Source organism: Anas platyrhynchos, chromosome Z, assembly GCF_047663525.1.
Source record: "Anas platyrhynchos isolate ZD024472 breed Pekin duck chromosome Z, IASCAAS_PekinDuck_T2T, whole genome shotgun sequence".
Lineage (NCBI taxonomy): Eukaryota > Metazoa > Chordata > Aves > Anseriformes > Anatidae > Anas > Anas platyrhynchos.
Genome location: NC_092621.1, coordinates 2,594,047 through 2,617,316, shown reverse-complemented (window position 1 = coordinate 2,617,316; position 23,270 = coordinate 2,594,047). Strand labels below are relative to the sequence as shown.

The 23,270-nt window shown below is 52.5% G+C and overlaps 1 protein-coding gene across 6 annotated transcripts in view; it reads right to left on the bottom strand.

Annotated features, from left to right (window-relative positions):
* Nucleotides 1-23,270, bottom strand: part of ZBTB7C (zinc finger and BTB domain containing 7C) — a 133,783-nt gene that overhangs the window by 51,366 nt on the left and 59,147 nt on the right. For 4 of the 6 annotated variants that reach the window (XM_038170942.2, XM_072031185.1, XM_038170943.2 and 1 more), the window contains one exon: nt 13,210-13,270. The exons of the other annotated variants lie outside the window; for them this stretch is intronic. Coding sequence is in view for 1 of the 4 variants with exons in the window: in XM_038170941.2 (XP_038026869.2) it covers nt 13,210-13,270 (61 nt within the window). In the remaining 3 variants the exon portion in view is untranslated. The remainder of the gene's footprint in view (nt 1-13,209; nt 13,271-23,270) is intronic. 6 annotated transcript variants of the gene reach the window in all.

Here is a 23,270-nt window from a genome sequence, read left to right as displayed (position 1 = left end):
GAAAACACCTCAGTGACACCCAGGAGGCAAGCAGACGGGTGCCAGTGAGCATCCCCGTGGGCAGCGCACAGATTTTGAAATCCAGTTCTTGTCCACAGCTCCAAAACCAAAAACCTTGCAACCAAAAGGTCTCTAGAGACCTGTGAGCAAGAGAAAACAGGATTTCTTAAACAATCCTACGTGAAGCAGCTTCTCTGCATCCCAGTTACACCAATATCAGTTACACCATCCCTAGCACCCTATTAGCATCACCGCTCCCTTGCTCCCCGAGCAGGTATTCCTTTTTCTCAGGCACCACCCAGCTCCCCCTGAAGCCAGCAGTGTGCTACCATGCCTTCAACCTTACTGTTATTTTCTTTACCTTAAAAACAAAACAAAACAAAACAAAACACATAAGCTGCTCAGCCCTGTTAGGCAGCCAGCAGCGGGTGGGTGATGTGGCACCGAAGAGGAAGGCTGAGGAAGGCAGCCAGCACTCCAGCCCACATCCCTGTCCTTGAGAGCACCAGGCGGCAAAAGAGGTCCCTTGGTGACTCAGAGCTGGGTCACAGGAGCAGGGTTCTCCCTGCCCTACCTTCATCTGTGTTCTCTCCTGGGTCTGGAAGGGCACACTTTGGTATCTGCCACTTCTGCAGCAGCCTTGGAAGGAACTGGAGTGCTCAGCCCCATGGCAGACAAGGGGGCATGTTGCTGTATCAAAACATCACCATACCCCAGTCCCTGGGAAAAAAGTGTAGAGAAAAACAAGGATTTTTTTTCCCCTCCTGTCCTTTTTCCTCCTAAAATCCATTCAAGGAAGAATTTAGACTACAACATATTTTTTCCATCTGCCTGGCTTCGCGGATGGCTGTTTACCACTGCATGTGTCCTAAACCTTCAGAGTTCACCCAGGGCTCTCCACAGCTTCCTGGTGCTCTGGAGATGACCCCTGGCTAACAGCGGCACAGTCCCTGGCCTCACATTTACATCGACTTTGCCACAAAGCAGTGATGGAGAGAACTTACTGCTTACGTTTCTCAAGGGCTCCTTCGACTCTTCTTGCTTCAGGGACAGAAAGGGGTCAACAATTCCAGCCCCAGATGTTTAACCCAAGCAGCCCCCATCCATCAACACCTGAGCTGAGGATTAGAATACATTGTTATTGCTGAAGGTGAATTCAAGAGATAAGGCATTAAATCAAAGTCTTACCTAATGTTAGACATTACAAAATATTTCAGGCTTGGACACAAAAGGCCACTTTGGCTTAAAACCCCTGACTCCCATCACACACAGTTTTGGTGAGCCATGCTGATGGTGAAGCCTTCTTCAGGGAAACTCCCTAAGCAGCTCTCTTATCTGGCTGCCCAGGTGCGAGGTAAAGGTTTGGTGCTGCTCACCCAAAAAAAGACAAGCATGCCCTCGAAGAGACACACTTTTTGTTGCCTCTTCTGTTTTGCCTGGATTTATCAGGAAGGGTGCACCCAAACCTGAAGCACCCAAATCCCCGTGGCTGCCCGTGAACACTTTGCTCCCATTGCTCCTCACTAAGAGAGAAAATCCTGCTTGTTGCACTGCTATTCATTATCCCCAGCTTTTACCGAGAAGCTGCTCTCCCTGGCATTTACACCAAGGCATGTTTTACTGCTCTCCGTGCGCTGGAGATGGGTTTTGGCAAGCCCAAAGGGTTGCCCAAGAGTGTCCTTTTTTTTCTGGCGAAGACAAGACGAGGCTTGCAGCACAGCTGCCCCCCAGAAAACGATATTGTCTCGACCCCGTCTCGCCCTCGCCCTGCGCCCCGGCGCCCAGCATGTTTTCCTCAGCCTCTCCTACACATTTCCATGGAGAGAAAGCCTCAGCCTCCGCTCCCAGCCAGGCTACGGCGAGCAGCTCTCCTCGGCTGCAATTAACGCTTGACGAGGCAGAACATCCCCCCAGCTCCAGACGGCACAGCCAGAGCAAATTATTTAGAAGAAGGGGGGAAAAAAAAATAAAAAAATAACCACAGCAGACAAAGGCTTCTTGTCTTAAAGTCCTTACTCAGGCAAAACCAGCTGGGGCTGGAGCATCGGGCGTGGGGTGCGCCGGTTCGCGCCGCGGTCAGGTGCTGCTGCGTAAGCACTCGGCTCGTCGGCGTGGATTTGGACATGCTCACGAGAGCTTTGGCAGAGCACCGACGTGCCCAGCTCCAAACTGGAGGTTTCCCACTGAAATGCAGGGATGGGGGTCCCTCTGCACATCCCCGCTGCCCCCGGGGACAGCACGGTGGTGATGCCACAGGGCCTGGGAGCTGCAGCTGCGCGGAGCGGTGGCGTCCCCAAAGGGCTCCCTAAAGGTTTGTCTCTGATTGCTCCAGCAGGACATGATTTTTCAACAGGTTGAATAGCACTGAAGCAGTAATTGCATATTTTTCCCTCATATTAAAAAAAAAAAAAAAAAGGGAAGGAGGAGGAGGAGAAAGGACTCATTTATCATGTGCAGCCGAAGTCTAGCCTGGACTCAGTGAAACGAAAATGAGTCAGTGACACCTCGCATAATGGCATTCCAGTTTGTTCTCTTAAATAATTTGTATTTTAATGAGTCTGTTTTACTCCAGCACTGGTTTGTAGCCCCCACATTTTCTCAAGCCCTTCCGAGCTTTAATTTGATTTTTAAAAATTCCCAGTGTTGCATTTTTATTAACAAAAAGGAAAAGAAAAGCAGGCTCGCCGCTCTGCCAGCTCGGATGGGAGCAGGTAATGAATCTGCACGCAGGAGATGGTGCTTATCTCCATGGCCTTGCCGTTCCAAGCCTACTTATTTAAAAACTCCCCCATCATGAGATAAGGGGAGCAGACAAAGTAAAGAAACAAAAAGGCAATCAGGAGCTTTACGGGAGCAGGGGGGAACCATGATCTCCATCTGATCTCCTCCTGCTGCCACGGGTCCTTAGGTCAAGATGCTGCAAATGGAAAGAGAAAAAGGAAGTTTGTGGGCGCGGAGAAAACCCGCCAGGAAGCTCAGACGAGGAGCAGGAGCCAAAACCTGCAGTAGCACCTTCCCTCCGGGGCAATGCCCCGTGCTCCGGAGCGGGCACAGCACGCTGGTGGCCAGCACCTCGCCGTGACTGCTGGAGCTGCTTGTCCCAGCTGCAGGAAGGAGACAAAAGGGCTCCAGCGGTCCGGAGGAAGGATGGGGAGAGGTGTGGGCATTTTTCAGGCAGAGACAAAGCCTCGTGGATAAATGGCAGGTCTTGGAAGGCAGTGTCCTGGTTGCCCCCGCATGTCTGCTCCCCCGGGTGAGCCTAACGAGGCTCATTAACGGGGAGGACTTCACTCTGCGACCTCTGCAGCTGTGCATGCAGGTGGGGGAGGACTCCTGGCCCCCCGAAAGAGCAGCCTGGGCACAGCCCCAGGAGGGTGTTGGGTTCTGGGGGCTGCAGCCAGAAGCAGGCCAGGGGTGGGTGATGTTTATGAGCCGGAGACGCAAAGGGTCCGTCCCTGCCCTGCTGTGCAGCCCCTGCGGGCACCCTCAGCCTCTCCAGGAGAAACAAGGCACAAAAAGACCAAGAGGCCGGTCAGGACAGCAGCACCTGCTGCACTGCCTCCATCTTAAGCCCACCTCTCATTTCAGCAGGAGGCATTACAGAGACAGGGAGTGTGTGATCAGGGAAGGCTGCCACCGAGGCTCCAAAAACGCAGACCTCGTTACCAGCAGCCCAAGATGCAGACCTCGCCGCCAAACTGGGGAAACAAATGTCACATCTTTAAATTCCAATTCCTTTCTCTGCGTTTAACAAACCAGCCTCCCACCCTTTCTCCCTGCAGCAGCAGTCGTGGCATCTCAGTTAGCGTCCCTCCCCGCTCCCAACGCCTCGCAGTTACACTTGACCTTCACCACAGCCCTGTTTTCATTTCCTACCTCCCTCTGCTTGCCCCCTCCCCGTGGAGCCCTGCCAGACGTCCTCCCCGCCTCGAGCCCATCCTTGCTTGCTGCCTGGCCTGGGTTTTAATCACCTTCTGCTTTGATCCGTCCTCTTCCCCGTGTTACAGCCTTCCCCCGTGCCGTGCCATCTCACCAGCCTTTGTGGGAGCACCAAGTGGCCCAGCCAGCTTGCTCTCATGCTGTAGGAAATATCTGCTCTTTTCTTGGTCTCTTCCCTACCCTGGGAAGAGCTTCAAAGCCACTCTCCCCGCTGGCAGAGCTCCCTGGAGCAAAGCTGCCTGGACAAGGCCAGCAGTGATGTGAAGAGCCCAAGCAAGCAACCTGGCATCACAGCGTTAGGCCAGATCCAGGGTCCCCCGAGTGCCTTAAACACCGCAGGCTGACACACCAAACCCCGCTGGGCCTCCAGGAAGGTGCTCTGGACCCCCATCCAGCACGGGATTGTTATAAACCCCGAACGGGGAGGTTTAATCCCCCTTCCAACTCTCACGTCTGCCTGCTAATTTACAGCTCTCGCTCTCTTTGCCATTCCCATGCCATATCTGAGCCGTGTTTGAGTTCCTGGTTTCGGAGGCAGTGATTTTCAACCAGTTGTGGGAGCGTTTTCTCATGGGCACGGCTGCCTCCTTCAGCAGGCTGCCTTAGGAGGTAGTGAGATGAGAAGCATCCAACATGCTTCCTCTGGCCGCTCATTAGGTTAGAGATGTTACTGTCCCCTTTTCGCTGCCTCTACTTGGCTAAATGCCTCCCTTCACCCCCCCCCCAAGCTTTTTCCAGCCTCTCTCTTGGTGATTTTTTTCCTCTGGCTGGTAATTGTTCTCATTGCCCTTCGCTCACAGATGGTCCTTGGAGAGCTCGCTGTTGACGTGGTGCCAGCTCTCCTCATTCCCAGCTGCTAAACTGCATTAGGAGAGGAGCTAAAACACATCGCAGGCTGCTCCTCCACGCAGGCAGGCAGGGTGGGATGGCATGGGGCCGCCTCGAGCCCGTTAGCTCCTTGCTGCGTGGCTGTGGCCAGAGGAGGGCTTGGTGGCCAGCCTGGGCCACCTCGTGGTCCCCTCCCGGTAGCCACATCACCTTCCAGCCCTGCTGCTCCACAAGGGCAGGACGGGCACGAGTGGATGAAAACGGGGGAAAAACAGCACGGCAGACCAGACAGGAGATGAAGGCAGCCCTTATTTTTCCCCGCACCGAGTTGTTTTTGGAGGCACGAACACTGGGTCCATTCACGGAGCTGCTGAGTGCTGGGTTCTTGACGGAAACAATGAGCGCGCGAGGATGAGCATCGTCAAGATAAATGACCTTTTTCCTGCCTCCCCAAGCCTCCTGTTTCTTTCCTAAGCCGGCAGCCAGCTGCTCGCTGGGCTCTGTGGCCACCCGGAGCCTCCTGGATGCTCCTTGGAGAGGAGCTTTGGGCTGCTCCACTCCCTTCCCACCCTTCGTGGTCACCACGGCCAAGAAGCAGCACACGATTTGCCTCCGAGAGATACACAGAGAGCATTTTGACTTTCGGGTTCTGCTATCGCCAAACCTATCAGAGGGATGCGCTACCTTACACTAACACGATGGATTAAAGCAGAAGATAAAATGCCGTTCCATTATCTATTTATTAAAAGCACCACTTGAACTGCTTTTATTCGGCATACATCTCACACTAAAGAGGCACTCCTTGACTGCGTAAATCAGCGAGCAATTGTGTTTTAACAGCCTTCGGAATGGCATTTCCCCACAGTTTTAGATGGACTATCAGGCAGAAACCCTCTTCCAAAACTCACTTATCATAACAGGCGCTAGCGCGGAGCTCTTTACTGCTCCTGCACCACTGAGACAAACACAAAATGGGCTTGTAAAACTCACAAAGCATAGCTCACTGCCACCTTTCACCCTGAATATCTTTAATGGCAGGTCAAAATAAATAATTTTGTTAGCAGAGAACTATTCAGCTCGCACCAGCGGATGGGGAAGGTGAAGAAATGCGGGCTGCAGCCCCCAGCCCGCTGACCCTACCTCTTCTGCAGAGAACCACAAAGGATGAAACCACTTTAAGTTGGCCTTCCAGCCACCTGGGTGAACGAACACTTTCAGCTAAGTGGAATAAATTGTGCCAAATTTTCAGCAAAGGATTCCAGGTGTGAGTAGCAATATCCGTGAACTGCAAAACAAAAGGGAGGCTGTTGTCTTATCTCTGCCTCACCAGAATAGATTGAGATTTTTTTTTTTTTAATGTTCATACCATTGTCATTTCTTTGCCAGGCTTTGCCACTTGTGGTATTCTAGCCTTTCTAGCCTTTTTTTTTTTTTTTCAAACAGTATTTTGACAAAGAAAGCTGGAGCAACAGAAGTCAGGAGCTGGCTGTGTTCTAAATGAACTGCTGATGGAAGACAAGCACAGCACCCCGCGCTGCACAAGTCAATAGAGTCGCTGGCATTGACACGAGCAAATGTCAGATCTGTTGGGAACAGGGGAGAGAGAGAGACATCCACGCCTGTGGAAGGATGCCTCGTGGTCTGGAAACATCTGAGTAGATAGACAGATAAATAAACAGACAGATGGATGGATGATGGATGGATGGATGGATGGATGGATGGATGGATGGATGGATGGATGGATGGATGGATGGATGATGGATGGATAAATGATGGATAGGTGGATGGATGGATGGGTCCCCACAGTTCCTCTGCCATCAGAGGGATTTCAGCACACACCGTGGCAAACTCAGCGTGAAGGTGGATGCCCTTGTTCTTCCTTTCCCTGTGGCTTCCCACACCTTCTCCCTGGTGGCAGGTGAGCTGGATGCTGCCTTGCTGGACGAGGGCTGGGAAACTCGTCTAGAAGGGCGCCCATCCTCAGCTGGCCGGTCTCACAGCCCCGTGCACCAGAGGCAGACCTTAGTGGATTGACTTCTAAGAGGGCTGACAAACCCAAACAATCATCTCAAACCATAACTAATTCACATTCAGCCTGCTTCAGCCCGCCACCTCCTTGGCAGGATCTCCCTTCACAGCAGCAGCCCCCAACGGGTGCTGACAGGGTTTGGAAACCTTTTGAACCAGCTCCGAGCTCCCTTGGGTAGCACAGGGAGGATTTCTCCTAATGGCATGCAAGCTCCCTGGCTCTGACAGCCCTGCTACTGGCCTGCCCAGGAGGGAAACAGCATCCCATTCACTGCGCTCGGCAGCGAGAGAGGTCACCGGGGAAGGTGCACTTGTCACCAGGAATAAACTGTTACACGGCGGCTGTGTCACATCTTCTTTCTCAAGGATGGAGCCAGTGGAAAAGCTCCCCTGCCTCCGCTGGGGCCTGGATCTGTCCCTAAGCAGTGAAACCTCTCCTAAATGACACGGGCTATCAGCTGGCATGGAACATGCCCCAGGAGATGCCCAGGGCATGTGTCCCTTCACACGGACGTGCCAGCAGCTCCAGTCCCAGTGTCTCATTAGCAGAAGTCACCCCAAGATCATACTGCTTGGGAAGTGCCAAGCTGCCTAAATAAATCTCCTTCCCCTTGCTTCCTCTTGCAGAACATCTTATCTAGAGCCATTCTGACACAAGAGCCACCGGCGGAGCTGTGGGGTCTGGGCTTTACAGATGCAGCTCAGCAGAGGGTGGGTGACTCCCCCACCATGCGTTTGGGATGCGAAAGTTTCCAAAAGAAACTTCATCGTTTTCCTTATTTTATTTCAGAGCGACACAGGAGGAGATTTCCATGCTTTCCACGATGGGTAGCAAGCCAGGAACAGGACAGCAGCACAGGTGACATGCACAGAAGAGATGCAAACATCGCCTGATATGGGAGGAAGAACCCAGAGCCATCCGTCAGCAATCCCTGCTCGCTTACCTGCCTCAGCGGTGTCCTGGGAACCAGAGGAACCCTCGCATGAGATCTCCTGCAACACCCAGAGTCCTGGGGACCCCCCAGCCCAGCAGCCTCACAAACACATCAGGAGACCCCGACCGAGCTCCTTCTCCCGGTGCCCACGTTTCAGGACGACCCCCTGCCCACGGACAGCCTTTGGAGGTGGTGCAGGGGGTCCCCGAGCTGTTCAGGACAGACGTGGCTGTGTGTGCACAGCCGAGCAGCGAGCCCAGCCGTGCCACTCGCTCACAGCACCGCGCCAAGGGCCGGCTCCTCTCTGCCCCCTCCTAAATGTAGGTCAAGCCACAAGGTGACGGTTAGTGCTGCCTCTGCCCACCCCGCTGCCTCCAGCACCGTACCAAAAATTAAAGAGAAGCAGTAAGAATTAGAAGAGAAGGAATACAGAATGCAAAACCCAAGCATGAGACTGAGAAGTCCCCGGGAGCTGCAGGCAGGGCACGAACCTCCCCTTGCAGTGCTGCCAAATCCAGGGGACAGGACCCTTGGTTCTGGCTGCTGCTCCCAAACGGTGCCCGAGAGGGGCTGGGTGTTCCCGGCACGGCTCACCTGCAGGCAGCAGAGGAGCTGTTGGTGCTGTGGTGTTGGGAGATCGCAGTGGAAAGGCTGGAAGCCGGTGTGTCATCCTCCGTGCACCTTTCCTCCAGCCTCATCTCCCGGCTGGGCTTTGTGCCTCAGAGCATCAGCGCTCAGAGCCAGCGGCTGAGCATCCTCTGCTCATTAAGGATGCAGTGGAGGCACGCTAAATAATCAGACCCAGTGTTACGGGACTGCTGGGCTGGGCTCTGGAGAGGGCAAACACCATTTTCTTAAACGCTCTCCCTCCCCCAGCCCTGCAGCATTTGATGAGCTCCTAACCCCGAGACACCCCCCAGCCCAAATCCCTGCTGCCCTCCCACCCCAGCACCAGGAGTTTAATGGGATGGAGGCGGGGGAGAGGCCGGGTCTCATTCACTCGGACACTTTGTCACTTGAAGCTGAACTCCCCGAGGCTTTAATCCCCCCCGAGATGTCGCTGCCCACCTGCACCATCCCCCGTCCGTCCGTCCGCCCCATTAACATCCCTTCTTCTTGTAAATATTGCCTGAGCGCTTCTGCCTGCCTCCTGGCCTCAATTAATTGTGGCCTGGGGGAGAAGCAGATAAGAGAGTACTAAAATTTAACTACGTCTCCACAGATGGTAAAAATAAAGTGTGATGTGACAAGCGAGGGCAGTGGGGGCTGGCGCAGGCACGGCGGGGACGCCAGCCCTCCCTGCTCCGGCCACGGCTGTGGGTTGCAGGCAGTTTTGCTGATGGTGAGATAATTATCTCTCCAGCCCTGCCCAGATCTCGGCTTCTCTTTCCTTGACACCTTTCACAGTCAATTTCCCCGGTTCTTCAGGGAAAACGTTGCTGTGGAGGAGCAGTGATGTCGAGGAGCAAAAGCTGCACCCCATCGAGCCCCCTGTCCCGCACTGCCACTGAGATGTCCCAGAGACATCCCAGGTCAGCCCAATCCCACTGGTCTCAACAGGACGGATTTCCCCCCTGCCACCCTTACCCATTGCCCTACATCTCTTGATACAAGACAAAATTTGGCTTTACCCAAACCCTGCAGCTCCCAGGTCCCACAAGAGCCTTCCTGGTTCCTCCCTGCATGAGGAACCACTGCATTTCTGGGCATGATGCTTTTTGTGAGACACCAGGCGACTGCAAGAGGCGTTTCAGGCTCAGAACAGCACCTCCTGCACCCACAGCACAGCAGAAATGTCATCGGTGCCTTCAGCACCATGCCAGGCTCCCAGACCCTGCAGTTCTCATCAGATCAATCCAGATTCTGCTCAGCGGACAATGGCATTTTTGCTGGAACAAAAGCAAAAGCCACACAGACAGTGGTTTTTTTTTTTTTTTTTTTTCCCCTAAGACATCACTGAACTGCACAGGCAGGTAGTGCCTCGGCCCCTCGTGCGGACGCACGCCTCAGCACCCTGCCAGCACACTGCTGCAGCGCGTCGCAAGCATTGCTTTCAGCGCCGGGGAACAAAAGGCTGCGGCACGTTGGGGAGCGGAGGGAAACCTTCCGGGCTCCCGAGCTTCGTTTGAGACCTGGTGTTTGCAGCACGGTCTGCATTTCATCTTTTCATAAGTAACTCTTACCAGGAAGCGGTACAAAAAGGGGGCATTTCAAGGCAGAAAAGTTGGTCTCCCGATGCAATTTTTTTTTAAACCTTTTGTTAGCAACTCTTCTGGGGAGCGAATCCAGCAGAGGCAATACAGTGCAATATGCACTCCTAAATTAGTTTCCAGGCACTTGGGATGCTTTATTATTCATTTCCTCCAAATATTAGGTAATGCCTTTCGCCCCTTTCAAAGTCTGTACGAGGGGTCTTTGATGCATTGTGTGACTTGAAAGTTTCGGGTCTAAAGAAGCATTTCTTTTAAGTCCTCTCTTTTATCAAGCATATTCTGTTCTGTTCACTATAATGCACACAATGGCATAAGAGTCTTGACCTGCTTCATGTCTGATGGGCTGAAATCTCAGATGCATAGGATAAAACAGCCATTCCTAGCAATGCAGCTTAAACACTTATGACTCTATTCAGGCAAATATTACCCAGGGGTCTGCCATGGCACTGAAAGCTGCAGAAATTGGCTCCATAGATGGCTGACCAATTCAGCAGTGAGAAACGACCCTGCTACATTAGCTCCCCTTTTCATTTCACCCTGGGCGAGCCGGGGTCTGGAGGTAACCGCAGCAGGAGGCAAGAACCAGTCGCAGCCAGATTCGTTTTCCTTATGAAAGTATTTTGTGTGTGTGACCATGAATGTCATTATGTGCATCTGCAAAAGAGGGAAAGTAATGACATTAGGGCACAGTTGCAGAAATCAGCAAGCTTTTGCCTTATAGTTTCAAGGGAGTGCTGGCACATCCCCTGGCTTTCTGGGAGCAGAAGTAAAATTTGCAGCGCTGAAGGCGCCGCAGATATCTCAGATAAGCATCTCCCTGGTACGTGGCCTTTGGTGGGTCACCTTGCACCTTCCTGCATCGGTCTCCTCCACGTGTGAAACAGAAGCAATAGCTCTCGTTCTACAACCACTCTTCTTTTTCCTGTTTACCCTGCAAGCTCGCTGGGTTAGTGACTGCCTCTGTCTGATAGCGTACAGGACCCAGGACAGGGATGCTAGCTGAAATTAATCCATGCGAAAGCCAATACTTTCCACAACAAAATGAAATGGTTGTTGTGCTTTAGACAATTGCACTGACCTGTTTCTACCTAAGTACCAGGCTGCTGTTATAGGATATTAATCTGTTTTTATCGATGTAAAAGCAATCTTGACAGGTTGAGCTAGAAAAGATTGTTTAAAGGGCAATATTGAAATCCAGGGGTGAAATTCAATGTAAGGACAGAAGAGCTCCTAAATGGGCTGAAGCCTTGTGCACTCCTGTATGCTTGAATTCTCCTCGCAGGCCTTATACCCTAGGAGCAAAAGAAGTCTCTGGAATGACTCAGAAAAGGAGCATTCAGGGAGATGTTTGTAACAGAGGGGTCGGTCCTGCAGCAAATTGGAAAATTAAAAAAAAAAAAAGCATCCTGCAGAAAGTCCATCCAGCTGATGGCTCTCCAGTTAGCAGCTCTTAAACCTGCAAGAGACACAGCTGCTTCGACGTCTGCAGAAGCCCACAGCCTCAACTGCGAATACTGCAGTAGCCTAAAGGTACCAAAAATAACAAGGGGTTGTGAGAAAGTCTCAGCTCTCACATTACCCATCTGCTTAGGAGGCTTTTCAGGAGCCCTCTTAAGTATCCCTATTAAAATACCATCAAGACAGCCCAGGGTTTTGTCCTGCGTGTGACTGGCGCAGCGCTACCGAGCTGGCCTGCTGGAGGCGAGCTGACAGGTCATTATTTTGTCTCCTACAAATTCCACGAGCCGATAAGGAAACTCCAACAATTTGATGGTTTATCAGCGCGCAGGTTGGAAAAGGAAATTATTTCAGCCGAGATAATGATTCTGTTTCTTTCTGGGAAATGAGAGGTTCTGCTTCTCACGGGGGCTCTGCCAGAAGCAGAGCCAGGGCGGGGATGGGACCGATCGCTCCCGAGTCAGCAGAAAGATGCTGTCGCAGCCAACTGGAGCATCTGCACAAATTGTAGGGAGACCGAAACTGCTCCTCTGAGGGAGAGAGAGAAAGAACAGAGAACAGAACTGCAGGAGAAACAAAATCTATTTGTAAACCCCAGGCAGAGTTTCCCAACACAAGGAAGCCTGCGCAGGAGCGCAGAGATGAGAGTGGAGCCTGATGGATAGCTCGCAGAATTACCAGACACCATCCAAGTCAAATATGCTGAGGAGCCAATTATTTAATGCTAAGCACAGTGCAAACGGATGTTTAATAAGCTGAATCACTCCAGGATTGTAAGAGCTCTGCTTCTTGCAGCTAGCGGGCCCCAACCCCAGCTGGTGTAAATCAGGATTAGCCGCACCCCAGGGATATCTCTGTCTATGCCACCTTCTCCTCTAAGCTCACATTTATACCGTAAGGAGCTAAAAGTCAGCATTTTCCTGGGACCCACGCACCGCTACCAAGGTTCCTGCACATCCTCATCGCCCCGGGCACAGCACAGACACAAAGGACGACCCAGCACCAAGCATCTCTCACATGTGGGCAGCACTGAGCCCAGTGGAGGACGCAAGGATTTGCTCCAGGGATTCACAGCTCAGCTCCACCAAGGGCTCGGCCAGCACGAACCAGGAGGTCACTCAGTGGAGGCTGATGTGAAGCTGCTGCAATGCAAGATAACTTGGTTCAGCAACACCAGCCCAGGACCTGGCTCTGACATGTCTGAACCAGCTCAGATGATAAAAAAAATCAACACACTCCTTTCTTCCTATTTGAGACCACGGGGCGAGTGCCCAAGCCACAACCTCCTGTGCGACAGCTGCAGAAAATAGGTCTGGAGAGGACCTTGAAATGTCACCCAGATCCCAGCCCCGTGACTGGGTCTGCGCCGGGGCCAAGCACGACAAAAGCCAAAAGCACTCAGAGCATTAACAAATATTGTTGCTCATCGCACTTGTGTGCAGCTGCGAACGAACCTGCTGCCTGCCTCTCCCCGCGCCGCAGCACGGAGGACGCACACACATATTTATGAGCGCATCTCGCCCGGTTTTACAAAGCAGCAATTAGCGCTGCTGTCACTTATAATGGAACAGAATCGTGTTCTTGCTAAATCTGATTTGTGCTGATCCATCGACACCACAAACAGCGCGGGCCTCGTCTCCCGCTGGTGTCCCCATTAAGGGAAGGGCAGGATCGGAGGACCTGAGATGTCAGACGGGATCAGGACCACCACCTCGTGCTCCTCATCTTGATCTCCGTGTCCTGCTTCTTCAGAGAAATCATCTCCCCCTGCAGAGCCACCAGCCCAGCTCGCCCGCCTGCGTACTCACCGGTACCCTCGCTTTCGTGTCAAATCTCTGGCGGTGCTCCCTGAGCGCCTGTGACCATCTCCTAAGAAACGACAGAAAGAAAAACACAAAAACCTTCATCAGATCCAGGCTTGGGCTTCTGGTGAAGAAGGGCCAGCCCTGGAGACAGCAGAAGGCGTGCTCCTGCTCTCCTCCTGACGGCTCCCCGTGGCCGCTCGGCTGCCTCTCTGCTCTTCGCCCTTCCCTCGTGCTCGGTGCCGGAGGTGCAAACCCAACCCACCCACTGTAACACATCTCCCGTGACAGCTGGGAGATGGAGAGGCTGGAAACGGATCCCATCCAAGCAGCACTGCCTGCCTCACCCATCCCAGCTCCCACCGGCAGCTCAGCGTCATGGTTTCATCCCTTTGGGGTGATCAGCTCTCCGTGCCTGCTGCCTCGGCCGTCAGTACGAGGCCCCCCTCCCTCTTAGATGGGGAAAACATCACTAGGAGAAGCCCAAACCCCAGCATCAAAGCAGTTTGCTGCCATCAGTTTGCACTTGCAAGCGATGGGGACAGCAGCCTGCGTTTCTGAGGATGGAGCTGACACCTCTGGGCAGGGTGTTAGGTGAGTGTGGCTGTGGCCAACACGCAGCAGATTAGATAACGAGGCACCCTGACGGCTGCTCACCGGCTGTGGGTGGCTCACGGGGGACAAAGTGGTCAGCTGGGGGTGGGCAGGCTGATGAAGGAGAGCAGCTCGGGGTGCTTTTGGGGTCCTGACTCTGTTTTAGCACAACCTGGAGGTGTGAGACTCCAGCAACAGGCAGCTGACATGTGAGCATGGCCTGAAACCCCCTTAGGACAGGCAGGGGTGGTGGCACAGATCTGCTCCTGGGTAAGGACAGAGAGGGACACCACGGCCTCCTGAGTGTCTGCTGGGGCTGAGGGCTTCTCACCAACTACTGAGAGCTGCAAGGACAACGGGATTTCAGGCTTTACAGGCGTGTAGTCATCCGGGAGTCACTCAAAGTGAGAAAACGGCCCTTTATTTTGTGCAATCTCTGCACTGGCCGTGTTTGACAAGGGCAAAGCAAACGCCGCGCGTTCCCACTTGGTAAATTTTCCATGAGAAGATTGACGGAAATGCGAGGAGACACTTGTTATCACAGGTCAGCTGGGCTCCTCTTCCCGAGGTCCCCGAGCAGCTCCCGACCGACTCAACCACTCGAGCAGTTTGTCTCCTCCTGTGGGCACCAGTACAGGTTTACTGGGGCAGGGTCCCCACCGCCCGTGACATGGGCATGCAAGTGGGAACCCTCCTTTTAGGCTAAGGCTGTGCCCACCCTGACCATGTGCCAGCTTTTATGGGATTCTCTCCCAGGGGAAAGTGCTAACAACGTTTTCCAACACCTGTATGAGTGTGCCAGGACCGAGGAACCACGGGGCTCTGACCACTCACACCGATTCAATAACTGGGAACAGAACTGCAGGGTGCACACCCAGGAGGAGCAGAGAAAAACTGCCAGCAGTGATCTTTGCGATGGCTGGTATTCCTCCTTTCCGTGCAGCCCAGGCCATAAATACAGGGATATTTGGGCAGTAAACAGCACACGGAGCACAGGTGACTTCACAGCACGGCGCAGAGCAGCCCGGTGACCGCGGCGGCGCAGACTGGCCGGGCTCCAAGGCTACGATCGGCCCCGAGAACAGGTCTTCTCTGTGCCTAATGAGTCCACCTGCTTTCGAGAGCATCCAGCCGCTTCGACCTTGTGCACTTAACCGTGAACTCCTTCCTTCGCCCCGGCCCCGGTTCAGATCATTAGCTGATGAGTAACCACCACCGCTGAGGACTAATGGCTCGTTTGCTGCTAAACAGCCAAAAGTGATCAGCGAGGGGGCAAGGAGCATAGCGCAGGTCACTGTCACCATGCCTACGCGGGTGAGTGCCGCTGTATTTATTTTGGGCAAAATTCCCTAGGAAGGCTGCAAATACCTGCAGTGCCCTGGCTCCGTGCCTGAGGCCACCAGGGACAGCCTGGCTCTGCGAAGGTCGATGCACAACCTCCTCCTGGCACCAGGGCAGGGCCTGGCACCACGTCTCCCTTGGGTAATGCTTCAGCTCTAACTTCTACTTAAAGCCGTCTCCTCTCCCAAAAGGCAGAGGCCGGCGTTGCAGTTTGCTTCTCCCCGTGGCAAGGGGAACTCAGGGACACAACAGCTCGCAGCGCGGCGTCTGAATTCACTGCTGGAGGCTCGGGGGAATCCTTGTGGGATGAGGCTATAAACGGGAGTTTCTGGTGTAAACAAAGCTGCACCTGAGCTGTAGTTTCATTAACCAGCTGCCTCGAAGAGGTGTCTCAAGAACAGAGCCTGTGACCGACCGTGCTCGTGACGCACCCTCTGGGCCAGCACGCAGGGGTGACGCCGTGGTGCCCTGGTAGCTTTTACCAAATGGGACAGGGCACTGCTGGGAGCAGCTCAGGCTTCCTTCTCCCCTTGCCAAAATGCACAAGAGATGAAAAGCCGTGCAGCGAACAGGCTTGCCTGTGGCTTCCCTCTCAGCCACAGAGTCCCTTTTGGCTTCTCGGGGTGGTTTCTAGATGAATCGCACACACCCTCCTGGAGATGACATAACGTTTCTAATTGCCATCCCCGAGTGCATCACCAACGTGCCACATCAGCTCACTTCTGAGCCTGTTCCTCACACCACGTGCTTCTGCAGGGCAGCCTCTGCCTTCTCCAAGGTGTCTGCACTGGGGACAGCCCTAGCTCCCAACAGAATAAGCACTGACCTTCTCCAAACGGAGCATCCCCCAAAAATGTGCATGCTTGCTTTAGCCTCGACCACCCAGCAACCCGAATTTATCCCACCTGAAGCAGCATGCAGTGACAGTCAGCAACACAGACCTGCTGTGAAGACGTTTTGCCTGGGGTGCGCATTGCATGGGGGACAACCCGATATAAAAATAAAAAACCTTTTGCACCAGAAGGAAATGCCCCCCAGCCACTCTCCTGAGTGGCACAGTTACAGTGTCTGTGGGTCTCTCCTGTAGTACCACCGAAGAGAATAAATTTGACAAAGGGAGGAGAAGAACAACTGATGCTGAATGTCAACAGTCGTTCACCAAATGGGACTTTCTCTCTCATTTTCAAATGACCTTGGAGGTTGCTTCCAAAGTGCTGTTTGCAAGCCCTCTGTTAATCTGGAAAGCAGACAGTGCTGAAGGCTGCATTACAGTATCCTCGGTAAATTTGCATCAAATATTACTCTAAAATGCCCAGAACCACTGCAATCATTTTTTTTTTTTTTTAATCTTGACATACCTGCAAATCAAACATCATAGAGCCACTGCCCTATGATTCAGCTTTAACAAACAACCTCACGTCTGGGGAAGAATTCATCTCGGATCTCCCCTCATGCCTGGCTGACCCCACGCTCCCCTCCCAGAGGACTCTGCCCATTTCCCTCTTACTCTCAAGAGCCTTTGACATTACCAGATGCTCTGAGGAGCTGCCTGCATTAGTGCTTCAGAAAGGGGCCAGAACCTCTTTCTAGCAAGCTTAATAACTGCAAGCAAGGCAGGGAGCTGCAGGCAAACATTGCCATGCTGTCAGACAGAAAGGAGGGCACACCCTGGCCTCAGTGAAGACGAGGAGAAAACCATCATGTGCTGCCTTCCCATCCCAGCCTGAGCGCTGGAGGTGTCCCGACGGTGATTAAATGATAGCTCTCGCATGCAGCCCTCGTGTACCTGCAGAGAAATGTCCCCAGGCGGGCTAGTTAGCTAGACACCCTTCATTGGCAGAGGAAAGAAGCCACAGCAAGAGCCAGCTGGTCTCTGCTGGACATCTCCCTCAGGAAAACAGAAACCACGCCACCGAAACCATGCTTTGTTCTGTCTGTCGATGGAAAAGGCAGACAGTGAAGAGGTGACTACAGCCCAGGTATCTAAATGAGGACTGGTGGATTCCACCTCACTAGAAGCTCACACCCTTCCCCATCTCTAGCTCTCCATTTTCCCCTCCTGGGTAAAAAAATGGAAGTAATGACGTCGGGCGTGGTTGGAAAGAGCTTTGAAATCTGCAGGTGAAAGTGCTAGATAAGATCACGCTGCATTGCCCTGATAATGGAGGGAGAGGGAAAGCCATTTGGAGAAGCAGAAGGGGGAAAAACCCCATGCAATAAATAATACTCTATAAATTACATAAATCGAATGCATTAAAAATCCAATCCTCTGAGAAGCAGCTGCTTCATTCTTTATTGTTGATAGCATCAATATAACAGGGGAAATTACCACCTTGTGTTCTGCAACACATCACGCTGACTTTCCTTTAAAAACTCTAATGTACCCTGATTGCAAAGTCAATTTAAAATTCACCATAAAACACAGAATCTCGTAAACTTTACAGCCCCAATCACACTCGCTCAGTGCTTTTGCTCAGATCGAGTGCCTGGGCACCCGCTTCGCTCTCCAGCCGGCCACCCGACAACTTGTGAAAGCAAGCCAGTCGTGTTGGAAGTAGCCTCAGAGGCAGCTCACCCCACGTACCAGCTCGCATTTCTGGCATGATGATGGGTAGCCAGAACCAAATATGATGTGCCCTTAAATGCAGCTGGGGACCTCGTGCTCTGGTGCCCCGAGGATGCTGAGCCAGCCTCCCTCCCTGCACTGGGACACGTTTAAAATTCAGCTCTTTGAGCCCATTTGCAGGCTCCAGTGGCAAACCCTAAGTCATTTGGCTGAGGCTGGGCTTGCTCCATAAATCTGAGCCCTGCAGACCCTGTAGTGAAGATGGTGTGGGCTGTTAATGAAAGGAGGGAGCGTGCAGCTATGCCAGTGCTGAGAGTTGATCGTCTGCTCTTGCAGGCATGGGTCCCACTCATGGGTTGATGAGGGAAAATTAATTAGGCTCCTAGTTTTGCTTCCTGCATAAAACTGACTCCTTTTGCTTCTGTTTAAATCATTGATGTGCTTTTTTTTTTTGTAGTTTTTTTCTTTTTGGTGACAGAAAGTCCATCTCTGTGAAGGGGTACAAAGGTTTTCAGCTGAAGCCATAAGAAAAGCTGCGTATTTCAAGGTGCACTTCCCCAGCAGCCTCAAAACACTGCTGCCTGGATGTCTGCATTATACATACATCCCATGAGCTCTGGCTTAAAATCCTCCCCGGATTCACCTCCAGCTCAAAACTGCAGTACGTATTCAGAAAGGAGCTATGAAAATCTCCGATATGTTGTTTTTGCAATCAGCCTCTCGTGCATGTGACAGACGGCTGCTTGAAGAAGGAGCTTGAGGAGCAAGGGTTAAACCCAGAACAAGGAAGAGGACAGGAAGGTCTCGGGGATGGAGCAGTTGATCAAAGGGTAGCTCAGAAGTTATTTAAAAATAAACCAGAAAGTAGAACTTCCAGGCAGTTGCTGCTGTAATTACAATGCAGACAACGGAGCCATGGTGCTGTTAAGGTTGCTGTATTTTCCTAGCAGCTGTGTTTAATTTACTTAAAACATGCAAAGCCATCAGGTCAGATCCCATTAGCAGAATCACTCTGGAGCGCTACAAGAGCCCAGCCAGCCCAGCGCTGCTGAAATGCAGAGGGTGAAACACAAATGCAAAATGCCCCTGAGAAGTGGGAGATGCATACAATGACCAACGTGAGCGTGCTTTTCCTTCCCCCTCAGTGGCAGCAGGTGCTGGGTGGTCGGTCGCTCCTGCTTCCCTGCACTAAGGTCATCATTTGCTACAGAGGACTCCTAAGGCAAGGCAGTGATGATCGGCAGAGCCAGAATCAGGGCAAAGATCTCGACTGGCTGCGGTGGAGAAGGTGTGTGGGAAGTCTGGGATCAAGCACGTAGGCAAGTCCTGTGAATGTGCTGTCCTGTAGCATGGGGCAGCTGGTTTTCTGTGTCCTACAACCTGCTTATGAACACACACGGCGTCCCCTCTGCACTGCTCTGCTCTCCGAGCATCCCCCGATGCTCCCGGTGCATTGGAGAGGAGACCTCAGAGCCTCCTCAGCTCAACCCTATTTCCAAAAGTAGCACCTGAGCTACTTAATTGCTAGAACAAAAGATGTTAAATCACATTTTGGTCCCTGCACACCCTGGTAAGCGCTTCTGCAGCCACCTACAACCATCTCAGTCAACCACAAGCTAAAATTCAAGTGCACCTTGTTTCACTGAGCCCCAGCCAACAGAGAGATGCTGGTGGCCTTAACCAGAGCTGGTACCAAAGGGACCAGAACCGAAGATACAAGGACAGAGCAGAATAAGCCACAGGCTCCCATCTGCTCAAGACCCAAGTACAAAGTCGCTCCCACAGAGAAAGGGCAAATAAAATAAAATACAATGAATAATAAGAAATAATATAAAGTAATGGACTCAGAAAATGTCAGACCAAACTGCATTACCCTTGCTGATGAGGACTGGCACTTGTCCTACCAGAACCCCTCCTGAAATCATCAGATCCTGATACCACGCACAAAAGACCCCAGCCTGGCTCCGGAGCAGCTGGAACAGCTTAGGGTCGCCCTTTCAGCACAAACCCATCCTTCATGATTTACAAAGGTGTGAGACTTCTTTGCATAATAAATGACAAGGCAGAGGTACGGTTTTCCCACAGATCCCCCCCTCCCCTTCCCCTTTGAAAGAAATCTATTTATTCTGAGTGAATCGGCTCTTCTCCAGATAAATGTTGTTTGCAGTCAGTTTAGCTCTGCAAGATATGCATTCTTTTGCATGCCCATAATGAATTTTCACAGCTAGAGCCCTAATCCAGTCTAGTCATGGAGGGTTTATCAGGACCTCTTATTTTATTTCTACCGGTAAATGGGAATTGCTTTCCTTATCGCTATCTAGAAGCACCTGAGTGATTTTTGCTTCATATTTCCTATCCCACCAGAATTCAGGATGCGGTGTTATCTGATACTGTACAATTGTCACTCATGTTACTTGCCTTTTTATTTTAATTTGTTGGATTTATTGCCTTTTTTTTTTTTTTTTTTAAGAGATTTCACTTGAAGATTGGAGTCCCTCCTTGCTCCCTGCCACTCTCCTGCTCACTTTTCTGAGGTGGATTTTCTGAAAGACAGGGTGAGGGCTCATCTTGCCTTCATCTGCCCAATGCATCTGCACTTCAGATGACACTCTCTGAAGCCCCCACCCATCCCACCTTCCTCCAACAGGGAAATGCAAAGCTGCAGAGCAGCAAGCAGGGAATATTCCTGACATAACACAGCCACGGAAAGACGGAGAGCAGGAGCTCACTGACAGTGGCCACTGCAGTTGCTGTGCCAGGGAGTGGGTACATAGATCTTAGCTCCGGAAATGTGAAACCACTGCTGCTGGAGAGGCACAAGAAGACATATAAATCCTGCAGATAACGCAGTGATGGATCAGTAGTGGCAAGACATTAACCTTCACTCTTGAGGAGACACCCAAATGATAACACCTGTAGCCACGCCACTCCGGAGTTATCTGTCTTGTCACTTGAGAAGATAAATCTATCTGACCTGAACCATCACTCTACGCCCCTCTGGCTCGCTCGCTCAGAGTCCTCACAGATACAGGCAGGGATCAGGAAAATCACACCTAATAATCAATTGAGTGTGTGTAACAGGGCTCACATGGAAACCATTTCCCCACAGTACGCTAAAATAATTCTGCAGAGCAGGGAAAAACATGGCAGGATTGAAGGCCAGTCTGCAGGGAAAGTGCTACATGTCAGTGACAACTGTGGAAGGACAGAAAACAGCTACCAAAACCTTAAGGAGCTGTCACGCACAGGAAAAAGTAAGTTAATTAAAGCCATTTAAGCAAATACATCTGGGACGGGGGATGTGGGGAGAGGGAATGACGTGATACTAAAAGCTCAGACACATTGCAAGTCCAGGACATGCTGCTAAATCCAGACAAGGGCTATCATGAGAGTCCCAAAGCCGTGCTGGCAGGGGCACCCAGCCACCAGCACCCCATCTTCCCCAGCCAGCAGCCACGGGGAGCACAGCAGGTCAGCCCCTCAGCTGGAAAACATCAGCCAGGCTCCATGAATGCTTTCCTAGAGCAAGCTGGGCTGGTTTGGGGTTGCACACCCGTGTCTTGCCTTCCTAGAGCACTCCCTGGGTTGGATGTGAGGATGTAAACCCATCTCAAATGACCAACATCACCTTCCCCTTCAGCCCGGCCCTCCTCCAAGCACAAAGCCCTGCTGCTTCGTGTCGACCTTGCGGCTCTCCTACACCAGAGCTTGGTTTCGTTGTAACCAGCTCCCAGAGGAGCTTATAACAGCGGGTCTTTTGCTCTGAGCACTCACTGAGACACCCACACAAGTCCCTGCAGGACCCACGCCTGCTGCCACCACCCCAACCAGCAGCCTTAGGCCCCTCTGCTCAAAAAGCAGAGCCTTGGCACACATCAAGTCCCCTCTGCGGGGTGACAGCAGGCAGGGCCCAGGCTCTGAGAGGAAGCCCTGTGATGGTGTCAGCCCAACCCAGAAACCAAGGGGAGCCCATGGAGGCCTTGGAGCGAGGGGAGCCCACCGAGGCCTTTCCAAGGCCTCTCAGCCTGCTTCCCCTTCTCCGTGGGGATGTGGGTGATGCAGCCAGCCCAACACCGTCCTCCAGCAAAGCCAGGGGCTGCTGGCATTTGGCTGTCTTGCTCAGCTGGGAGCTGGCGTCCTGAGGGACCCCAGTCATGAAGGGCCAGTTTGGAAATCTCCATCCTCACCATGGACCTCGTTCTCTGGCCCTAACTCCTGCTCTGCTTCAGGGTTTTCATGCCAGCCCCTTGGAGGGATAACTCATCACGAGTGCCCACGGCTCTGGAGCCAACGTTACAGCCTGGGCTCCAAATATAGCCCAGCACAGCGGCAGCGGGCTCGTGGGCAGCCATCCAAGCCCCCACCCATGCCCCCAGCCCCTGCCCTCCCCCGGCTGCTTCCTTCACCCAGCCCAGCCACCGGCCCCCACCCGCCGGGGCTGACAGATTTGTGCGGTCCCGCTAGGGCGGGGTGGGTACATTTATTTCCTCTTTTCCAAAAAAGAAAAGAAAAAAAAAAAGAGAGAGAAAAAATAATATATATACAATTAACCTCTTCCTCTCCTTGCCCAGGGGCAAGATGCATTTTCCTGGCCACCGAAATGGTTTGGGGATGAAGAGTTGTGCTCGTGCAGCTGTGGCAATGCTATTCTGGCTTAGCTGAAATTACAGAGCTGAACTCATGTGTGGGCCTTCAAGAGGCTGTCCCGGAGACCGCAAGATTAGAGGAGCGGACCACGACCTGCAAGGCCAAGGTCTGTGCCCAGCTGCACGGAGGGATTCTCGGGCGAGTCACAAGATGTTCTCCACCTCCGTTTCCACAGAGATAAAAGAAGGGCAGGGAAACCGAGCTGGTCGGAGAGCACATCTCCAAGGGAAGGCCCTTTGCAGCACGGAGTGGCCTTCCCACTCCTTTAGGCTAAGCTGCCTGACCCTCTAAGAGATGCGGAGGAGCAGATCCGTAGCTAAACCCAAGGATTTCTCCAAAGTTTAAAGAGGGAAAGAATAACGCAGCTCCCCACCCCACAGCCCATCCTTAAGCTCCTCTACCCCACCCCAACCAACTCCCATTTCCCCCGTGTTTTCCCAGAGACCACTTCTGACCCCTGGTGGGTCACAGATTTTGGATGCCCAGCCCTGTGTGCTCCTGCTGCTGGGAAGGCTGCCAGACAGACGCTGGGCAGCCAGAAACATCGGGACGAGGCAGGAATTGCAGCCAGCCCTTGTCCAACCGCCTCCTGTCCAAACACTCGCTAGAGATCTAACAGCACAGAAAAAAAAAAAAAAAAAAAAAAAAAAAGGAAAGCGCGGGATAACCCCAGCATCCTGGCCAACATCTCCTCTCGCTGGGCTGCGAGAGCTATTGTCAGGCACATAATGACTGCTCCACCGGCTCCACTGCCAGCATTCAGCTCATTACTTTGCAAAGTGCTTTGAAACGCACTGAATACGCAAGGTGCTCTATCAGCCCAAATTCAGCTCTGTTTGATATTACAATGCAGCGTGTTTTACCGCACGCCTTTTGTCTGCCTCTTTTGATGGTACCCAGTTGTTCCCATAATTCAGTA